Source organism: Lissotriton helveticus, chromosome 6 (assembly GCF_964261635.1).
Source record: "Lissotriton helveticus chromosome 6, aLisHel1.1, whole genome shotgun sequence".
Lineage (NCBI taxonomy): Eukaryota > Metazoa > Chordata > Amphibia > Caudata > Salamandridae > Lissotriton > Lissotriton helveticus.
In genome coordinates, this window is record NC_136067.1 from 1,940,587,141 (window position 1) to 1,940,607,828 (window position 20,688).

A 20,688-nucleotide genomic window follows, 5' to 3' on the forward strand; every position below is an offset into this window, starting at 1 on the left:
TTGGGACGCCCCTCACGTGGTACATCTTTGCGCGGCAAACTCCATGATGGTACTCCTGAAGACCCTCGTTAAAGTTGACCTTGGTTCCCAGGCTTCTTCTCCAGTGCGCTGATACCCCCTGAAATTCCTGGAAACTCCTACAGGCCTGCGCCAAGCGCCACTGAACAAAGCCCCTTTCATTCTAGCTGATTAAGACCCTTGCACCTGCATACAGTCCGTCCTGCAGTGGGCCTCAAATTCCAGACTCCACCATATCTATAGGTCATAAAATATAAGCGAAGCTCTGTACTTGGCACCTCTCGACTTCTCCTCTAACGAGCACTTGGCACATCAAAGGAGATGACATTATCAGTTCAGGCCTACGTGATTTACATGAAGCGGGTCCCTGTACTCTGAAAACATTTTACTTGATTTAAACAGCATTCTCAACTAACATACATTTCTTAAAGTACACATCTATAAAGCATATATTTCAAACTAAATTCGATAGTACATTTTGGAAGAACCACGTTAACCCCATCTCACATTATTTTAGCAGCACGTTTAGATTTTCTGTGAATTGCCATGAGGCCTACACAATATACTGGTTTTTAGAGTTACATTCAACTCTTACATTATTCCTTTAACATGAGAACGTGAGGTTTTCATATTCATCCCAAACATTTCTACATTAGTCTCACACAGTTATGATTATTGTTACTCTACTTAAACATTCTATGCATTTCACCACTGAATATAAGACACTCTGTGTATTTCACTTCTAAATATAAACACTCTGGTGCAAAGTACATGTTAACTAACTACGTGCTTGTAAATATGGTACACTTATACATTTTTTCAAACTTGTGCTCTCTCATGTTTGCCACGTTTTTTCATGGTTTCCTTTTGGTTGTTTTTGTGCGTCTTTTTGCATATATTCTGCAGTTCGCTTTTTATGTTTTAGTTGGTTAATGTCATGTCCTTTCTCTTGTGCTGTCATGTTATTTTAACTTAGATTTACCTTAATATAAGTATTGATGATCAGTCTTCGGAATGTAATAGCAAAAACCATTTTGCATTTGTGCAGAGTCTCTTATTATACTTCCCTCTTCACGATTCAGAAAAACTCATTTTCTCGTGGCATTAAAGCACATTCAGCCAGAGCACTGTTAGTTGCTGTGCCACTTAAAAGGGGACATTTTACTTGAGAGGTTTGCAGAGTATCAAACAGAAAGACTTGTTTTGCTTTTGGTAAATTCTACTCAAAATCTCCTGATCAGACCTTTGAAGATCCACTCGATCCTGTGTTGCCTGATATTTTCTCATTCTTAATAATGGATCCCAAACAAATAAAACATCGAAGGTGGTGGTGTTTGGCAGATGAACCATTCATTTTGTTTTGCCACCATTGCCCAACCTATACTTTATTGACTGACACCGCAAAATGAGAACCCAAAGTTTCTCTTTGAAAGAGTAAATTCCTGCGGTCCACTCAGAATTCCACACTCATCCTCGGTTAACCATGGAGTGAAAAAGATGGACTCTTTTGCAAGAGCTTTCTTGCATCCTGCAGACATGCTACGGAACACGCGTCTCTCCACCTTGCAACAGCAGCAAGAAATGCACTCGCATTAATGGAGGATTGCTCCTCCTACACATCTCTATAGAATCTGATCCCCAGACTTATTCTTCATTTGACAAGGCTCATCACACAAAGGTGCCAGACGGTCAATCCAGTTAGAAATATCACATTTTCCAAAATGTGATATAAAGTATTGTTGCCTCATTTTCCTTACAAAAACCCAGTAACATCAAAGAACATTGTTGGATAAAATGGCTTTTGTGTAGCAAATCAAATTATAGCTGGATAGCTTCAAATAGCGAAAATTATCCACCTGAAGCAAAACATGTGTTCAAAGAAAAAGATTGACATGCTAAATCTACCAGACACCTGAATTGTAGGAAGACCCAGAGCAAGGTAGAAAACAATCCAATGAGAACTGTCACCTCACTGCAGAAGGGTGCAGGCAGATTCCATGGTGCACAACAATGGCTGATGAGAAGGCAAATGCAATTGTGAGAGGCCGTGGCACTCCGCGATAGACAGAGTTGAGTAATTTTATTTAGATTAGATTAGTATTTATAATGTACAAGGTTCACTCATAAGAGCATCATGGTGTTACGTCAAAAGACAAGAAGACTTCAACAACTGTTTATCTATTGGGGTAACAAACTAGAGGGCTTTTCAGAGCCTTTCTGAAAGGTAAGTGTTTTTGCATAAGCCATAAAAGGTGACAGATTATTCAAACAGACGCCAGATGTCTCTTGCACCTGCCACTGTTTCTTGTGTCCTTGAATCTTGGCACATAAGAGAGCGAGGCAGAGTCTGAGCACTATCATTTGTTGGCAGTATGTCAACAGTTTTAGTTCTCTATGTGTGTTAAGGGTTATTTGTGCGTCTTCATTGAGTGTTTTTGCACAGTCTACCATATGCTTGTAAATGTGGTTCTCTTCTTCAATACGCTTGCCATAACCATGATGGATAAACATTCAGCACCGCCATCTTGCATTAGTGACTATCCGCACCCACCAGACTTTGCCGTGTTCCAAACAAGCTTAGTTTTCCCTCCGGATGACATAATGCAAGATTGTTCACTGAAGGCGGGGGTCACTCAAAAGTGAAGTAAGTGTGCACATGCAAGATGTCTGCTCCTCAGTTCATAGACTTTTGAGTATCTATAATCTAAACCTGGAAGACATCACATAAAACACTTTGGGCCATATGTACAAACCCTTTTTCCCAAAGACACAGAATGGGTAAACCCTTTTCATACCCTTTCATACATCTGACCCTTTATCACTTGTAATTTGCACAAATCAAATCATAAAACCCGATTGATGGTCTGTGGGGCCCTTTCGTAAAGGTAAGTTTAAATGTGGAGATCTCATGTGTAGATCTACAGCTAGGTGTAAATCTCCTTATAGAGAGATGTCAACATTTCCATGGGATTTCTCCACCTAGGTGTAGATTTACCAGCCTACAACATCCCTCAATGGGGAAATGGAGACTCCTACAACCAATATTGCATCTGTAAAGTTACAATTAGTAACATTCCTCCCATTTACGGAGATCCCCACCAGGTTGTGGAGAGCTCCCTCGAGTAAGTAAAAAGGAATATTATGAAAGTTAATTTTAAATTTGGAAAAATCTTATTCCTGAACTCCTATTACTACTTTTTTTTTAATAGTTATTTTTTTTAATTAAAATTAAAGTGCATGTTCATTTTCCATTCCCCACCTTTACAGTATCTTTTATGTTAAATGTGTCACAATCATGGATGCAAATTATATAAATATAATTATGATGTGTAATAAAAAAATAAAGCAATACATTTATATTTACAATTCAAAATGTAACTGTTTACATATTTTTTTAATATAGAATAATAAAATTACAAATAATTTAAATCCAGTTTAAATTGAAATGTGATTCAATTTGTTTGATATGTTTCCCAGTAGTGCTTATTGCATGACTATCTTGGCTTCTATGGGATCGTGTTAGTATTAGTGGTAAACCGTGTACGGTGCTTGAATTACTCCTCAGATTAGTGGAGAAGATTTGAGTCTATTTCGTTAATAATACTACTGTAGTAGATATAAATGTATTTTTGTGAAATGTGGCTGTATTTTGCATCAGGATGTCTCTCACCACAATCCTTAAATAATCCCACCAGTTTAGGAGTAAGTGTTCTCCATTTTCCAACCACTCCGATTGTCCCTCCCACATTTACTACTGAATCATATACTTCTGTGTGTGGAGATCTCTTCTACCACGACAGTTATCTTCATGCAGAAAATAGAGCTGCGGAGGAGGACTTTCCTGACCGTAGTTTTGTGAATTACATTCTTGAGTATGTATTGTATTACCACTTTATGTAGTACATAAAACAGTACTACTTTACATTCTGAAAAATGTTTTTTGTAAGTAGACCTCTGTACAAGTTTGTTTTTGTGCCCCATATTTCTCTGAATCACTGTGACAGTTACCTTACACGTCTACCCTTCCTGTAAAGTGTATGTATGCCTTTTGTCGTCTGGCATAGGTGATGGTACTCTTGAAAGGCCAGTTTTGGATATCGCAGTTTTTATAAAAAAAAAATTCCTTTGTATTGTCTCTGATGTGTGCTTCTTTACTTTATTTGTTTATTTGCTGTAGCTGTTTGCAATCTATTTCTGCAGTTTTCTATTTTGATGATTGCCTTTTTATCTATAGGAATTTCTTGCTTGATCAAATCTATATTTAAGGCCAGAGTACACACTGCAGGTCAGAGAATAGAAGATGGGAAATTCTGACTCGCTCTTTCAGTCTTTCTCCTTAAACTGAGAACTATTGAATTGGGTAATAGTGACACCAACCATTCTAAACTATACGAAACTGCAAATCTGTGGAGAAAGTTCCATTTTAAACCAAACTATGATGATGATAACCATAATTGTTTTTGTTTTTATTTTATTTTTTTAAATATTATTATTACTGTAACCCATACATGATGTTAAAATCCCATTTGACATATTTTTGATAAAAAGATGTCACAAAATATTAATATGTGTTGCACCATTTATTGTTCACTGATTGTAAGGTGCATTCTCAAAAGTAAATGTACACATGCAAATGTACTTGTGTATATTTACTACTGCACCTATGTGTAGCTCTACCTTTTTTCTTTTTAATAATTTCCATTTCTAGATATACCCCTAAGTGTAGACCTGGTCTTTATTAGAAGGTTGAGCCTCCTACAATAGGATTTACATGTGTAAGGTTACTACTAGTAACTTGGCACATGTAGGGGCATCTCGCTACATCTGGTGGAGATTTCCCAATGGAAAGTCTAGTGAAAAATATTAACGATTATTAGTGTTTAAAAAGTAAAAGTATTTTGAAAGTAAAATATAAATGAATACAATGTAACATTTATTTTTAGCATCAAATTAATAACATTAAAATTCATGAACTCATCAAATGAAATGTTTATCAAATAATTACGTCGTTAAAATGTATATAAATATATTGCTTGATTAAAATTTTTATTTAACATACGGTAAATGCTGGTAAAAAAGGATTCATTTCCATTATTTAAAATTCTAAATAAAGTTGTAAAAGTTTATTTTTATGAAGTTTATCGTTACCTTTTAAAATATTAAAATAATATTGTATGTAATTATAACATAAAAAATAAGTATTTAATTTAAATCTCGAAATAATGTAATTAGTTTAACATTAGTTTCTATGGAGTGATATTTTATTTAACTGTCTTTATTGTTTTCACTGGGAATGTGTTGCAGAACCTTTGAACTGTCATATGTGGTTCTTGTCTTACTCCAAGGCTGAGCTTTTAGGGCTGCAGTAAGTTTAGAAGAGTAGTTTGCGAACAGCATTGTCTTACTCATTTGTGTGGGAGGGTTGTTTGTATCAACATTTCGCTTCATAAACCCCTTCTTACATTTCCCTAAACCCTCCCATTTTTTAGAAATTATTCCCCATTTTCGTGCGACTTCTCCTGGTCCCTCCCACATTGACACCTACATCATATACTTACGCATCCTTTGCTAAGAGCTGAGTATAGGAAAGGCAGGAGAGGCGGAGAGGTTTTTGAATAACATTTTGTAGCTTGTGAATAGTACTGCTGTACTAATACTTATGTACTACAACAAGCACTTTTTGAATATGCTCCAGATATTTATATTGACAAATGTTTTTATTATTTGTGATAACAGACAAATGGGTCAATTGAATAGTGTCACATGTACTGCGATGAACATGACATGAATGCGTTTTTGTAATATGTTGGTGGTTTTCTTTCCGCTTTTAGATACCTGCCTTGGCTGATGCAGGTTATAGGGTGATTGCAGTGGACATGAAAGGGTATGGAGATTCCACTGCTTCATCGGGTAAGTGCAATTATTAGTTGAAACGTCATTTATATATGCCCTTATTTTCTGTATGCATAGCATTCAGGCATAGTCCCAGAGCACAGGGGTGTTAAATTGGAGCAGGGATTTAATACACTTTTGGGGGGGATAATGATAGCGAGACACACACACATGAAATAAACACACGTGTGCATGTACATTGTACCTGAGCCGACAGGGTGGAAGACTGAGAGCATTTTTAAGATCCCATTGATAACCAGGTGTATTCTAACGCACTGAATTAGGATTTGCTTGCCAGGGAAAGGCCTTCAATGTATTCCTCATGGTTAAGTGGCCAGTCTGGGAGTAAGGATAGTTTATTCCATAATCCGCTGGTCAGCACTGATATGGCTCGTTTACATTTCAGGTTTTGTGACATTTCTGGACTTTGAGAAGGGCTACAACTTGACTTTGGTTAAAAATGAACTGCTCGAGATAAAAAGCTGCACTAGAGTTGAGGTCCTGAAATGATGCACACCTTAATATGAACACAATTTAGATCCCTCAGATTGCAAATAATGTGCTTAGGCTGGGTAGCAAAAGACTGCTTTCAGAGAGACTAGGAAGTGTTTCAGGCAGGGTTACTGTGCTTCTTCCGTCCTGTACTTGTGCTTAGATGTTAGCAGCAGAAGGGATCCTATCCTGTGGAGACTGGACATTCATCGTTATGCAGTTTGTGATTGTGTAGGATTTTGAAAGCCACAGTAGCGTTCATGTACAATTTAAGTGATTTGGGGCATGATCTAATAAGTGATAGGTCACAAAACGTGTTTGCAAATGTGCACCACCATTTGCAACCTGTCTTTGACCTTTTGATGTGACCTATGTATTTATAGGTCTTGTTGCAATATCTCTAGTTGTTGTGGGCCGCAAAACAACCTGCTTAATCAATATTATTAGCCAGATTACAATCTGCAGTCACCTGTGATTGACTACAAACAATGGGGTGGTGGCCTGGAAGAAGCAGCACAGCCCCAGCCCTGTATTTGCAATTCCAAACTGATGTCTTCTTTTAAAGCAGCCCAAGTTCAATAAACGAACTGGCATTGCTTAAAAAAGGTACACTAAGGCAATTGCTTTGGAGGATGCATGTCAAAGTGTCAATCAAAAATAACGATTATTTTTAAACTACATAGATGTAGGCAGAGAACAAGGCTTTAATCAAATTCTTACAGTTCAAGAATATGCCAAACCAATATTCTGTCTTGGTTGGTGGCTTTCTGACTGACATCCCTGGTTTGAATTCAAACTGGCTGGTCAATCCTGTGAGGAAGGTGTTTCCGCCTTTGGCATTATGATGCCATTTTTCCAGAGCAAATCCATGTTGCCCTTCCCACATGTATTTACTGTTGGAAAATGCCTTGGGCTGGGGCCCATAGCAGGGTCCCTCGGCCCCCCCACCCGCCCACCCAGGACCTCCGTTTGGGATCCTTGGGGCTACCTATGGTAATTTACTCAGGCTCCCATTTTTTCTATGGGAGCTTGTGTTACGGCCGTTTTTCAGGAGGCTGTTTTACAGTAGTATGCGACTGCACCAAGTGCGGTCCATTGTAATTGCGGTGTTGGTACTGCTGACTGGAGGTCAGTCGGTCTCAATACAGCAATAGTGGATGTCGGCCCAACATCATAATCATGTCCTTTATTGGTTACGGCATCATAAACAGGGATCGGCCCAGCCAATGCATTTCTTTCCTAAATAAAACTTCGTCAGTGTTGCAAAAAAATCCATATATACTCTTATGATCACATGCATATTTTGTAAATTACGCTATATATACACACGCACCCACACACGCTATAACATTTCTGAACCCTAAGAACAGCTAACGTCTTCCTTAAAGTTCATAATTATTTTCCATGACCTTTATCTCATAGAGGAGCTAATAATAAGTAATAATTGATAGGTATAGATATTGCCATAACATTTATCCATACACTTCGTATTTGTATCAGTGTATTATGGACGACTGCCACATGAGGGTATTATTTTAATAAGACCAGCCTCGAATTTCTTTTATCATGACATAGTTCTCTTCAATCCCCAAACAAATTAAAGTAATAGAGCAACGTTTTTTATCCCACACCAAAGTCCTATACTTTCCCAAAATCAATAAATCAGTAAGTACACAACACAGTGCAACCACAGTTTAGTGAAACATTCTCACTAGGCCATCAAGGTTAGCTGTTTATCATTATCTTGTTTATGACGGTATCATCGAGTGACATGTAAAAAAGCACCCAAGAACACCTCTAATATCATTGCATTAGATGTGCTAATGGCGGGCACCATATTGGAATTATAAAATGTAAATAGATCCATTCTCAATACATGTACTTGGTGCTTGTTTTCTTTAATGGGGGATGCGATGTTAGTCCCAAACACTAAGAGACCTATTCCAATGTTGGACGGACCTGAGTCCGTCCGACATCAGTCAGAAACCGTAACCGACCGAACTACTGTTGTCAGTTACAGCCCTGCAAGTACCATGCGACCAAACTCTGTTTGCACGCACTCGTATGTTGCACAATGGGAGCATGCATTCCGAGCAGAATTCATGCCCGCATTGTGAAATGGAGGGATGCAGTTCATCCTTGACCTTGTGGCCAGCACCCCAAGGTGCCTGCCACCGAGCGCAGGGCTCAACAGAGGGGCACCATAGGTGCCCCCAGGCCACCATCCGGTGGCCTTGCACCCATGGGGGCCCTAATGGGGCCCCCCAAAGACAGTTTCCTACTGCCTTTTTTGTGCCGGAAACACCGCACGAAAAAGCAGTGGAAAACTGCCACCGTACTTCCTCGGTCTTAAGAGGCGGCCGGGGGAGTACTGAAGGATTTCCTGGCGGCGGACGGGCTCTCTGAACCAGTCGGAAGCCACCCAGAAATCCAAGGCGGATTCCTTTCCGACCGAGCCCATTGGGAATGGCTCGGTCGAAAAGGAATCCGAATGGCACCTTCCAATGCGGACGGAAGGGCTCCGACTGTTGGTCAGAGCCCTTCCGCCCTACAAGGCCCCTCAATGGACTCATTATGGCTCCGATTCCAAATCTTATATAAAAAGGTGGTTTAGCAAGAAAATGCATAGGCTGGGATGATCCTGATTTTGGGAAGTAGCCACCAATAAAGTATTTTTCTAAGAAAGAAGATTTGTTTGGGATATTCTTGAATACTAAGAATTGGATTCAATCAATACTGTCTCCCTGTATCTATGAACTTTTTGCTTGACACTTTGGAGTAAATCCTCTGAACATCTTTTTTTATGTACCATAGGGAAAGGGGAGGCTCTTTGGCAGCAGAGTTCTGTGAAAATTAAAAGAAAGGAAATTAAGAGTTCCACTATTTTCTGTGTGATTTATTGTTAAATGACTGTATTATTATTGAAGTTACGAGTGCTCTAAAATCAGTGAATTGTGTAATCAATCTTGGATTGAATTTTGGGGAGGTAAGGTGTTTTCCTCCCATTTTAGATGCACCATACTATATTAAATTTCACCAAATATTAGTGTAAAAACTATATGAGCTCCTGTGTACCCTCTACACCCAACTTAGAGAGTTCCAAAAGCATCAACACTGAAATCACAGTGAATTGAATATGCAACGTATTATACCTTAGCTAATATGCTGAGGTATAAATATTGGTTGTATCAATCTGCTTATAAAAGGATTTTAGTTTAGGCATACATCAGGAGGAGCTTTCAGTGTTCTCCTGGATCACAGCCTTCTTTGTCCTGTTACTGTCAAACAGGGTTTTCAAAGACGAAGGTGGCCCATGGGACACCTTCTCCTTTGTGAATCAGTTACTACCTTCTTTGAGGCGCTAATAACACATCAGGTGTTGCAGTCACAGATCACTGATACATCTAATTATGAGTCGCAATTTTGAGGGGACTGATCTTTCATGCCTCTCTAAATCGGATTACCCAAAACCCATTTTGCAAGTGTGAAAGGCTTTTCTGACTCGCAAAATTGGTTAGTAAATGCAATTGTAATTTTGCAGTGGCAAAATCTGTGAATTTGCAAATTGCTAAATTTGCAATCACACAGTGGTTTTGTTCTTCAGGTTCTTGTTGCATTTAGAGATTGAGTGGAGATACCATCCACATTCATGGCTGGAAGCCCTTTCAATATAGACTTCAAGTAGTTGCCACTAAGGAGAACCCCAATAAGTTGAGGAAAGGTCGAGTAATAGAGCTGACATCTGTTATTGAATGAGGGCCAGGCAGGATTCTGGATGATGTATAATGTTGGCTGATGATACTCTGACATTGATTTCAGGGTCATCAGCATATTGAAGAATTGGGATTTGTAGTTTTTGGGAGTAGGGCAGACGTAGTATAATCAAAATCAGTCCTTCATCAGGGTTTTCAGCTTTCACACTACCTCCTACCAAAGACCGCCAGAGGGATCTTATGACTAGTTTAACTACATGAGCCTACTCACATGATGGCAACCTACCTACCCATGAGCTTTCTGCCTCCTTGTAAACTTTGAATCGCACATGCAGACCTGCAGCCTTTCTTCAGCTATCCGCCACTCTCCAGCTGGGTTTGTACTTTACAAATAATGTACATACATTCATACAACCAAACATTCGGTGTTTATTTTTCCTGCACCACCAAAACCACACCTCTGCTGCTACAGACTTGAGTACAGTCACAAAGATCAACAAGTGTTTCAGAGCAAGCCTGTCTTTAAGTAAAAGTCATCATGGACACCTATACACAGCCCCCAAGGACACTTAGTAGCCCCCTTTCTAGCTAAATTCCCCTACATTACTGCCACCCATAACTGAAACACTTTTACACTGCTTGCCCAAAATAAGCATTTGCTATTATAAATGTAATCAACTAACCAAGACTATATAACCTGTCATTCCCCCATGAACCTCATTGGTCCAGGACGACGCGGAGTTGATCAGAAAGCCCAGACTTACATACCATCTCTGGTTGTACCATGGAGCACCTGTAACCCCTTATGTTTCTTTCTTAAAATATCTATCTGCTCATTCATACCATTTACTTTTTTTGTTGTTGCGGTTTCTATTTAGAAAGGAATCCGAGGTTGGTCACGCCTCTTGCAGGTGACTTGTTACAATGTCCAAAACCTGAATTCTGATTGAGCCATAGTATGTTGCAACCAATGTATGTGTCCTGTTGTAGTTGTGTTGCAGTGTTATGTATTTCACTTGCACCGCTCTTGCTTTCCACGGTTCTCTGTTTTAAAGGTTGTGTTGTCTTGCACACATGAACCTATTAACTCCTTCCATGCTGATGACGAGCTCAGCTCGTCTTGACCACACCCGTTTCTATTGACCTTCAGCACAGCAGGGGAATATCTCAAGCAGCCAAGGGGTTAAGTCATATAATATGGAGAAAGTGGCATAGGCAGAAACGTCTTACAATATAATTGGTCATTTACTAGATGGATGGCACACCCATGTACTCCACTCTGATTCAGGTCCTTGATTCCACTGAGGTAGATCCCACTGTACCAGTGAATAGTATACCAGAATGGACCACGTAAGGCCAGTGGAATCCGTAACGGAATATTGAGGGAACATCAGAACTCAGCTGACTCCTAAAACTGTAATAAAATGACTGTTTTCCATAGTAATAAGCTTGGGGCTGTTCCTAAAACAAACATTGCTGCCAGCATCTATTCATCTCTTCCCATTTACAACAAAACATCTAGCTATTGTAAGATCTGAGACATACTTTGAAAGAACACATCAATAGAGATTTGAGAATACTTGACCAAGGTGGGGGTTTTTAAATTAATATTTGCATTGTTCAATTCATTTGCAGTCCAAAATAATCAAAAAGGAGTGAATAGCACCAATACAGTGCTCAAAGAACTGCTTTTGGAATGAAAGCAGCAGACTAAAGTGGCACGTTGATGTATTTAATAACGAAATAGGACTATATATAGAAAGGGGAAGAAAATTAGAGGAAGCCTGTGTTCCCAATTAGTTGTATCTTAAACAGAGTTGTTCCCTTTTTAATGTTCTACGCAGTTTCAACCTTACTGTAAGAATTTATGGGCCATCATCAGAACAAGGGACAGTGAGCATCTGAGGAATATAATGTGAACAAGCTGGACCATTTCTCAAGAGTGCAACAATGTCATTATGGTCTTCAAAGAATATATTTATTAGAAATTAATCTGTCAGGAAATAAACACATTTCTAATTTAACCTCTTCGATGCTGATGACGGAACCGCTCCGTCATCAGCCGCGGCGGCGCTGTGCTAATGACGGAGCGGTTCCGTCATGGCCCGCCCGACAGGTCTGCGTGGCGCTGATTTCGCGGCTGCGCGGTGCGTTCTATTGAGTGGGCGGGGCCATGACGGAACCGCTCCGTCATCAGCACAGCTCACCTGAGGCTGGTGACGGAGCGGTTCCGTCACCAGCGTGTGAGCGCCGCGCGGCCCCCGCCCTTTTAGCGCTGCGGTGGAATAGCCGCCGCAGCGAAGGTGTTAAGAGCAAATTGCTGCAACCTAACGTACTATGTCAATTTGTGGCAAAGGCACCCCAAACCGCATACCAAAATAAGCGCCTGTCCCTGTACGTTTATCATGGTCAGCGAGAAGCAGGTTCTTGGTTGTCCCAAAAGTGCTGTTGGTGCTACAGAGTACTTGCTTATTGCTCACCCTGTAACTGCTTCATTAATGGGGCTCAGCATTGTGTGTTTAAGTGGTTTGTATTTATAATCTATTTTAGCATTTTTTTTGTTAGACCTTTTTTTATACCAGGCCTTTGTCCAAAAGAGGTGTACTTTGGCTAGCTATGGCTTTGTATTGTAGACTGCACTGTTGGCTGTAGAGTAGTTTGACAATATCGCAATGTGGTATGTTCTCTATACTCTGCAGTCACAGTGTGTACGTTGGCATATAATTAACATGGTGTCCCAGTTCTCTGGTATAATCATGTCCCCTTGCTGTGATTAATGTTACAGGGTAGTAGTATTTGTCAGTACACCCCCACCCCCAGTTATCCAGGACCTTCTTCAGGGTGTGTGCCTAATAGCTCTTGCGGAAAAGGATCTAACTGAAGCTGCTGGGATACTACTACACTATGAATTTTGATTAATGTAGACATTGGTCCTTTCTAAATAGTCAAAGTATCTTAGATCGATTAAATAATGTAGAGTGAATTCCCTTTCTAAAAAAAGATCTGCATTATGTAACGTGAACGTTTTTGAACTTTTCTCGCTGATGGACAGATATACAGGCATTTCAATTTGCAAGTCTCGAATTGCGACTTTTTGTGATTCGCAATCAGAGACTCGCAAAATGAAGTGTACTAATGTGTCTAGCAATTTCCAATGGGGTCGCAATTGACCTGCCTCATCAATATTCATGAAGCAGGTTGCAATTTGCGACCAATTACGAATGGGAAATAGCACAGGGATGGTGACCTGCTGGGGGCAGCAGACCATCATGTCTGTGCTTGCTTTTAAATAAAGCAACTTCTTTTTTTTATGCAGCCAGTTTTCTGTAAAAGAAAACAGGATGCGTTTAAAAAAAATATATATATATATATGTTTCTGTTTCATTTTTTAAGGGTGGGCAGTGGTACCTGGGACCACTTTCTGCTCTTAAAAAACGTTGTTGCTACTATTCTTAAAGGGGAAGGGGGTTCACTGGAGAAACCTTCCTGTTTGCAATTGGCTTACCAACCTATTCGAAGTCTGTGGTAAACTGCGATTGTTTTGCGACCGCATTCTGGTCGCAAAACAATCGTACATCCCCTGGCGACTCGCTATTAAGAAGGGATGCCCTTGGCACCCCCCTTACTTATAACGACTCCCAAACCCTATTTTGCGAGTCGGCAATAGGTTACCGACTTGCAAAATAGGGTTTGTACATAGAAGAATGCATTTTGTTGGTCGCAAACGGCCCGATGGACCTTTTGAGACCAGTATAATAAATCGTACATGTCACCATACATTTTTTTCTCTAATCGATTAATTGCTTCTACTTGAACTTTCTACTGATAATATCTTAGTTCTTCGTTACAAAACCCAAGAAAGGTCACTTCACTTTTTTTTCTTCAAGCAATAAAGGTCATTTAGTGACTCATATTAGGTTTAGCCCTTTTCTTACTAGTTAGCTGAAGAACCATGGACCTGATGAACAAAGCAATTTTGCAGTCGCAGAATCACAGAATTAGCAACCCGTAAAATGGCTATATTTTATGTACTAAACACAATTTTGTAATAGGTTACCGAATTGGAAAATGGGTTTAGAACTCATAATGATTCATTAACAGATGTTGCAATCATTAGCCACGGAAATCTGGTTGTAAAACAATTACATTTTACTAAAATTTCCAAGGCAGTGTTAACACATTATAATACATGGGACCACTGCCAAATCATACAAACAAACAAAAGAGCTTTCTTTTTAAATGCAGACCCATAACCTGTAAGAGAAACAGGCTATATCAAAAATAAAATAAAAGTCGGCTACATAAAATGCGATCAATGACATGGTGGTCTCCTGACCCTAGCAGGCCACAATCCCTGTGATGGCATCCAGTCGTAGTGAGTCACAGTTTACAACCTACCTCATGAATATTGATGAGGCTGGTTGGATTGCAACCCACTATGATTCAGAATGTTATGACCCGACCTGTTAGCACATTGGTCGGTTCTCAAAATGTCCTTCCATTGGCAAAAAGGCAGTGTGCCGTTGGCAAGCACATTTTGCGATTCGAAATTTCGTACATCAGCTCTCTAGATTTTTCACCAATATCACCCCTACCTTCCAATCCCCACCCTGTCAAGGCTCCAGCCTCAAGAGTCCCTACGGAAGCCTCTAAGGTCCCAGCCTCAAGAGTCCCTACGGAAGCCTCTAAGGTCCCAGCCTCAAGAGTCCCTACGGAAGCCTCTAAGGTCCCAGCCTGAAGTGTGCCTACGGAAGCCTCTAAGACTCCAGCCTGAAGTGTGCCTACGGAAGCCTCTAAGACTCCAGCCTGAAGTGTGCCCACGGAAGCCTCTAAGGTTCCACCCTGAAGTGTGCCTACGGAAGCCTCTAAGGTCCCAGCCTGAAGTCTGCCTACGGAAGCCTCTAAGGTTCCAGGCTGAAGTCTGCCTACGGAAGCCTCTAAGGTCCCAGCCTCAAGAGTCCCTACGGAAGCCTCTAAGGTCCCAGCCTGAAGTGTGCCTACGGAAGCCTCTAAGACTCCAGCCTGAAGTGTGCCCACGGAAGCCTCTAAGGTTCCACCCTGAAGTGTGCCTACGGAAGCCTCTAAGGTCCCAGCCTGAAGTCTGCCTACGGAAGCCTCTAAGGTTCCAGGCTGAAGTCTGCCTACGGAAGCCTCTAAGGTTCCAGGCTGAAGTCTGCCTACGGAAGCCTCTAAGGTTCCAGCCTCAAGTCTGCCTACGAAAGCCTCTAAGGCTCAATAATAACTGCACCCATTCAGGAGGCCTTCAGCAGGGGCAGCTTTAGGCTCATGGCGGCCCTGGGCAGGGAGCGTAGGTAGGGGGCCCCGGAAGAGGGGGTCCGGGCGGGGCGGAGCGCGGAGGCCAGTGAAGAGGGGGGGTCAGGGTGTTTGGAAGTGGAACAGTGCCGGAGGCCATCAAATCCCTGCCAGGGGCCGCCACTCAAATATGTATCCATCCTCAGAGAAATTTTGTATTAAGATATATATTGGCGTGGTGGCCTAAGGCCGCGCCTGGCTTCAGGGCACTGAACTCTTTGGCCAGATCCTCTCTCTGCTTTTTAAAAGGAAGAGCTGCTGTTTCTGAAGAAGTCTCTTATTCACAGATGAGTGGGTGGTGCCTGCAGAGTGCTCGCTGTGTGAAATGTCACTTGTTACTTCTGCTTGTGTAGAAGCAGCTTTGTTGCTCCCAGCGTTATCTGCGATGCTGAAGAGTTTCTGGATGTAAAGGTCACAATTTAAAACAGGAAGCATCCTTTTTTAATCATTTGTTAGCTTCTGTGTCCTACACCACTTGTGTGTGGCTTTAAGAGACTGATTATCTCTGGTATCAGTATGGTGGTCAGTGCCATCGGTGATAAGAAAGGAGAAGTCTCATGTTACAGACTTTTTAGATCTTGCACACAGCTTTGTCTTTTTGGGAGATAGCAAGCTTTAAGCAACAAAATAGTTTTATGAAGAAAAAGAGAGAAGGCAAGAACACGAAAGGGAGGTGAAAAGAAAGAAAATAGAATTATCATAAAAAATGAAAATACAGACCTATAAATAGTAAGAAAAAGACTGAGCAAGAAACAGTAGAAAAAACATGCGAGTGAGAGGGACAGAGGGAGAAGGCAAAAATAAAGACAGTATGAAGAGAAAGGGGTAAAGATAATAGGTGGAGGAGAAAAAAGTATGAGAGAATGAAAGAAAAAAGAAGAGTAGAGGAAAAGAAAGATAGAGAGAGAGAGAAAGAGTCATACAGGACAGTAATAAACCCAGGGTGAGAAAGAAATCATGGGCAATTGTTAAAAAAAATGGGCAATGTCACCAGATGTGTTTGGGAGGCATAGCTGGCAAAAAGAGAGAGAGAGATGGGAAAATACATATCCACAGAAAGACATCCATGGAGGTGAGGAAGGACCAACACCGAATGTGATCAGTATAGAGATGGATGTGAGAAGTTCCGGGAGGTAAAAAGGAAGATAAAAAGGTATATATGCAAGATGTATCGGAAGAAAGGAGGATAGAAAAAATGAGAAAGCATATACAGAGGTTGAAAAGAGTGGGCAGAACTTGGAGGAAAGAGGAAAAATCAGACATGGTGGCAAGAGAAAAGCTGAGAGGGAATGTGTGAAAAACTAGAAAGTGTAGATAGTTATGAGACTGTCTGAGGTACACCTGGAGGTGGGAGTGTAACTGGGGTATGGAAGTAAGAGAGTTAACTATCGAGGCAAGGCAGAAACTTACAGCCAGATTCACCATCGGCATGTTTTGCGAGTCTGTAATAGCGAATAATAAGGAATCGCTATTACAGACTCGCAAAACGGGATTCATGTAGGAATCGCAATATTTATTGCGATTCCTACAGCTTCCTTATTTGCGATTAGCTAATTGCTAATCGCAAATAAGGAATAACACCCCATTCATTCCTATGGGCCTAAAGGCCCATAGGAATGAATGGGGAGACATATCAATGTGCGAATCGCTATTAGCGATTCACATTTTGATTTTGCGATTTCAAGGGTGCAGGGGTGTCCAAAGGACAAATTACAACAAAAGGTATCCAGGAGTCACAAACCTGTTATCGTACTTTAGACTAACCACTATATGACTAACAAATTAAATTGTGAGTTAAATACAGTTTATATGTAAACACCATATAAACACTCATACATATGACATGCAACCAAGGTAGGAAATTTTTACTCAAAGCTCTTGGATGACAACTCTCAAAATTGAGGAGCGCGTTCCGTGCCATCGGCTTTTGATATAGTTCCGTTGTAAGCCCATCATTTGTTGTCGATAATATCAGAAGGTCCAAAAAGGGTAACTCTGTTTTGCTGAATTCCACTGTAAACTTAAGAAATTCATTGCAACAGTTTAGCCAGTTGTGAAATTCCAACAGACTGGCCTCAGAGCCTCTCCACACAACAAAGATGTCGTCTATGTATCGCTTCCAAACTCGGAGCGATACATAGTAGGGGTTGTCCTGGTTGAGCACCTTAGTCTGTTCCAACGCATGGACGTATAGGTTCGCTAGACTAGGCGCGAAGACACTACCCATACTGGTCCCAGAGATCTGGAGATAGGTAGTGTCTTCGAATTTAAAATAGTTTTCTTTCATAGCCAGCTCAGCTAAGTCCATGATGAAGGCAACCGGAGTTATAGATTGAAGATCTCTCTCTTGTAGTATGCTACCCACAACCTCTAGGGTCTCTGTCTGGGGGATTGATGTGTATAAGGATTCTACATCAAATGAGACAAGTAGATCCGTAGAGGTATTGAAGTCTATACTGGGTAGTAGTCGTAGCATGTCTTTCGTATCTTTAAGATACGTTGGCATCTCTTTAACTATAGGGTTCAGAAAAAAGTCCACAAATGTGGATAATGGTTCCAAAACTGACCCTATGCCAGAGATGATTGGTCTCCCTGGAGGTGGTCTCTGTTGTTTATGTACCTTTGGCAGGCAATAAAAATAAGGAACCGATGGATGGGAGGTACATAGGTATTGACCCTCTTGAGGGGTAATCCATCCTTCTGTCGTTGCCTCCTCAACCAGTTGACTGATCTTAGTCTTCAATCTTTCTGTGGGGTCCTCCTTCAAAGGTAAGTACGACTTCCGATCTTGTAACTGCCTTAGACATTCTTGTCTGTAAGTCTCTGTGTCTAAGATGACGATTGCACCACCCTTGTCTGCTGGCCCAAATGATGTAATAGTGGTGGCACAGAACGACAACTGATGGGAAAAATTTCCTACCTTGGTTGCATGTCATATGTATGAGTGTTTATATGGTGTTTACATATAAACTGTATTTAACTCACAATTTAATTTGTTAGTCATATAGTGGTTAGTCTAAAGTACGATAACAGGTTTGTGACTCCTGGATACCTTTTGTTGTAATTAGTTCTATTTTTTGGGGGCATGTGTCCAGTACAGAGTCATTAAACTAGCCCTTAGACCCTCTTCTAAATAGTATGCGTTTGTGTCCAAAGGACACCCTGTTGCACCCCTGAAATGACATTGGATGCTGGTGTTACGCACACACATGTCCTTGGGACATGTGTGTGTGTAACATACAACTTAGAAAAATGCACTTAAGTGCATTTTTCTAAGTTTCCGCTATTTACCACGAGGTTTGACTTCGCGGTAAATAGCGGCCCAAATTTGCGAATTCGCAATTTTTAAATGTTTCATGAATTGCATTTAAGGAATCTCAAATAAAGATTCCTTAAATGCAATTCCTCGCAAATATGCGATTTCGCAATTAGCGATTTTTGCATTTGGGATGATGAATCCCAAATGCAAAAATTGCGCTCGCAAAGGGCCAGATTCGCAGAATCTGGCCCTTTGCGAGCCGAATTTTCTTTCATGAATCTACCTGTAAGTGAGATAGAGATGAGATGAGGACAGGACTCTGAAGGGATAGAAATAAGGTGATAGGACTGGGTCAAGGTGAAATAATGGTGGTGGCGAAAAGAGAACAGCAGTGGGGAGGCAAGGTGATACAGAGACAGAAATCAAGTGAGACAGAAACTGAAACATGGAGGAAACAAATTCTAAAAGCGCGGTAGGTGAGAGAATGTGAGAGGTGGAGGTGACGGGGAAGATGTGAGAGATAGGGAAGATGGGACGAGGTTTCAATGGAAGGAAGTGAGAACATTTAGAATGAGGGTTGTGAGAGGAAAATTGAAAGAGGCTGAGGTGGTTGAGCTAGGGAAACTGATAACATGTAAGTGAGAAAGCGAGCAGGATGTATGGGGAAATTGGAAACCCAACATGAGACGTGGTACTTGGAAGAGGAGGAAGTGTGGGAATAAAAGCGATGAAGCAGGAACAGTGGAACGATGGGTACGACATGTTAACGGGGAGATTTGGAGAGAATGAGAAGCATAAAGAGAGTACTGGGAAAGATGGGGCTAGAGAGAAATATGCAGAGATGGAGGTGAGATAATAAAAGGCATGAAGGGGGAATTGGGAAAGGACTAAAATGAGACAAGAGAAAGAAAGGCATAGCGGAGGGACAGACTGGCTTCCAAAGAACCAGGATAGATGAGGCGAGAGAATAAGGGAGGTGAAGTTGAAGTGTACATGTGATAGACGGCAGTATGTGTGGAAACAACTTCAGTGGGATTTGAGGTTAGTAAAGTGTGGGTCTTTGTACCTCCCTCAGAGCGATTTTTGCAGTTTTTCTTGTTGCCCTCCACTAAAAGTGGTGCTTTTATCAACTTCAATGACGTCATTTCCTTTTGTGTTTTGTGGTTTAAGATGATGTAATGTCACATCTGCATTGCTAAATTGACACCGCTGACCTGCCATCGGTGCCAATATTTGTAGTTCATCATATATAACATTCTAACTTCCGATACACTTGTATCTGTATCCCGTTTTTGCACCATTCATTCCAAGAAGTTAGTCAGAGCAACACCTTGAGATGACCTACCTGCACCACATGCCCGTTCTAACTCTGTTGTGAGTGCTATCTGCACCTATTCGTTTTCCAATATTGTATGGACCTTCTGCTAGAACAACATTAATCTGAAAAGTACAGAAAAATCGACTTTATTCGAGAACTACCAGGATTATGTCGTACACTGCCCAGATGAGGCAATAATATACTACTATAGCCTTAGAGCCCGCGATAGCGGGCTCTACTGGCCAATAAAGGCCTGCTCCGGCGTTAAAGGGCGGAGCATTGGAATGTTGCTGCTCCAGGCTTATACCGCCATTGGAAGCACTCAGCACTCCATTGTTTTCAATGAAGCTCCCAACATTCCAATGTTCTAATATGCGATGGACCATTTGTGGCCACTACCTCACCACAGAGGAGAACACTCACAGCATCCATATGTCCTAACAAATGTTCAGTGAAGAGGCACAGCTGTATGAATTCATGGCTCAAGTAGTGAAAGCCCCAGTTGTAGAGTCTTGGGAGCTCAGGGTGACTTGTTGGATCCATATCAAGTTAGTGGTAAAGCCTTCCAAAACTAATAAATGAAAACGTCTGTCTGTAATATTTGTATTATAAAGTGCTCCAATTGCTGCAAGTGGGAACACTGGTGTATATGCAGCATCACTCGGATAATTGTTAAAATATGT

The 20,688-nt window shown here is 41.0% G+C and overlaps 1 protein-coding gene across 1 annotated transcript in view; it reads left to right on the plus strand.

The window, feature by feature from the left end:
- EPHX2 (epoxide hydrolase 2) overlaps positions 1-20,688 on the plus strand; it is a 587,345-nt gene that overhangs the window by 180,927 nt on the left and 385,730 nt on the right. The window contains exon 8 of the mRNA XM_078649944.1: positions 5,850-5,928. Within this exon, the coding sequence (XP_078506070.1) occupies positions 5,850-5,928 (79 nt within the window). The remainder of the gene's footprint in view (positions 1-5,849; positions 5,929-20,688) is intronic.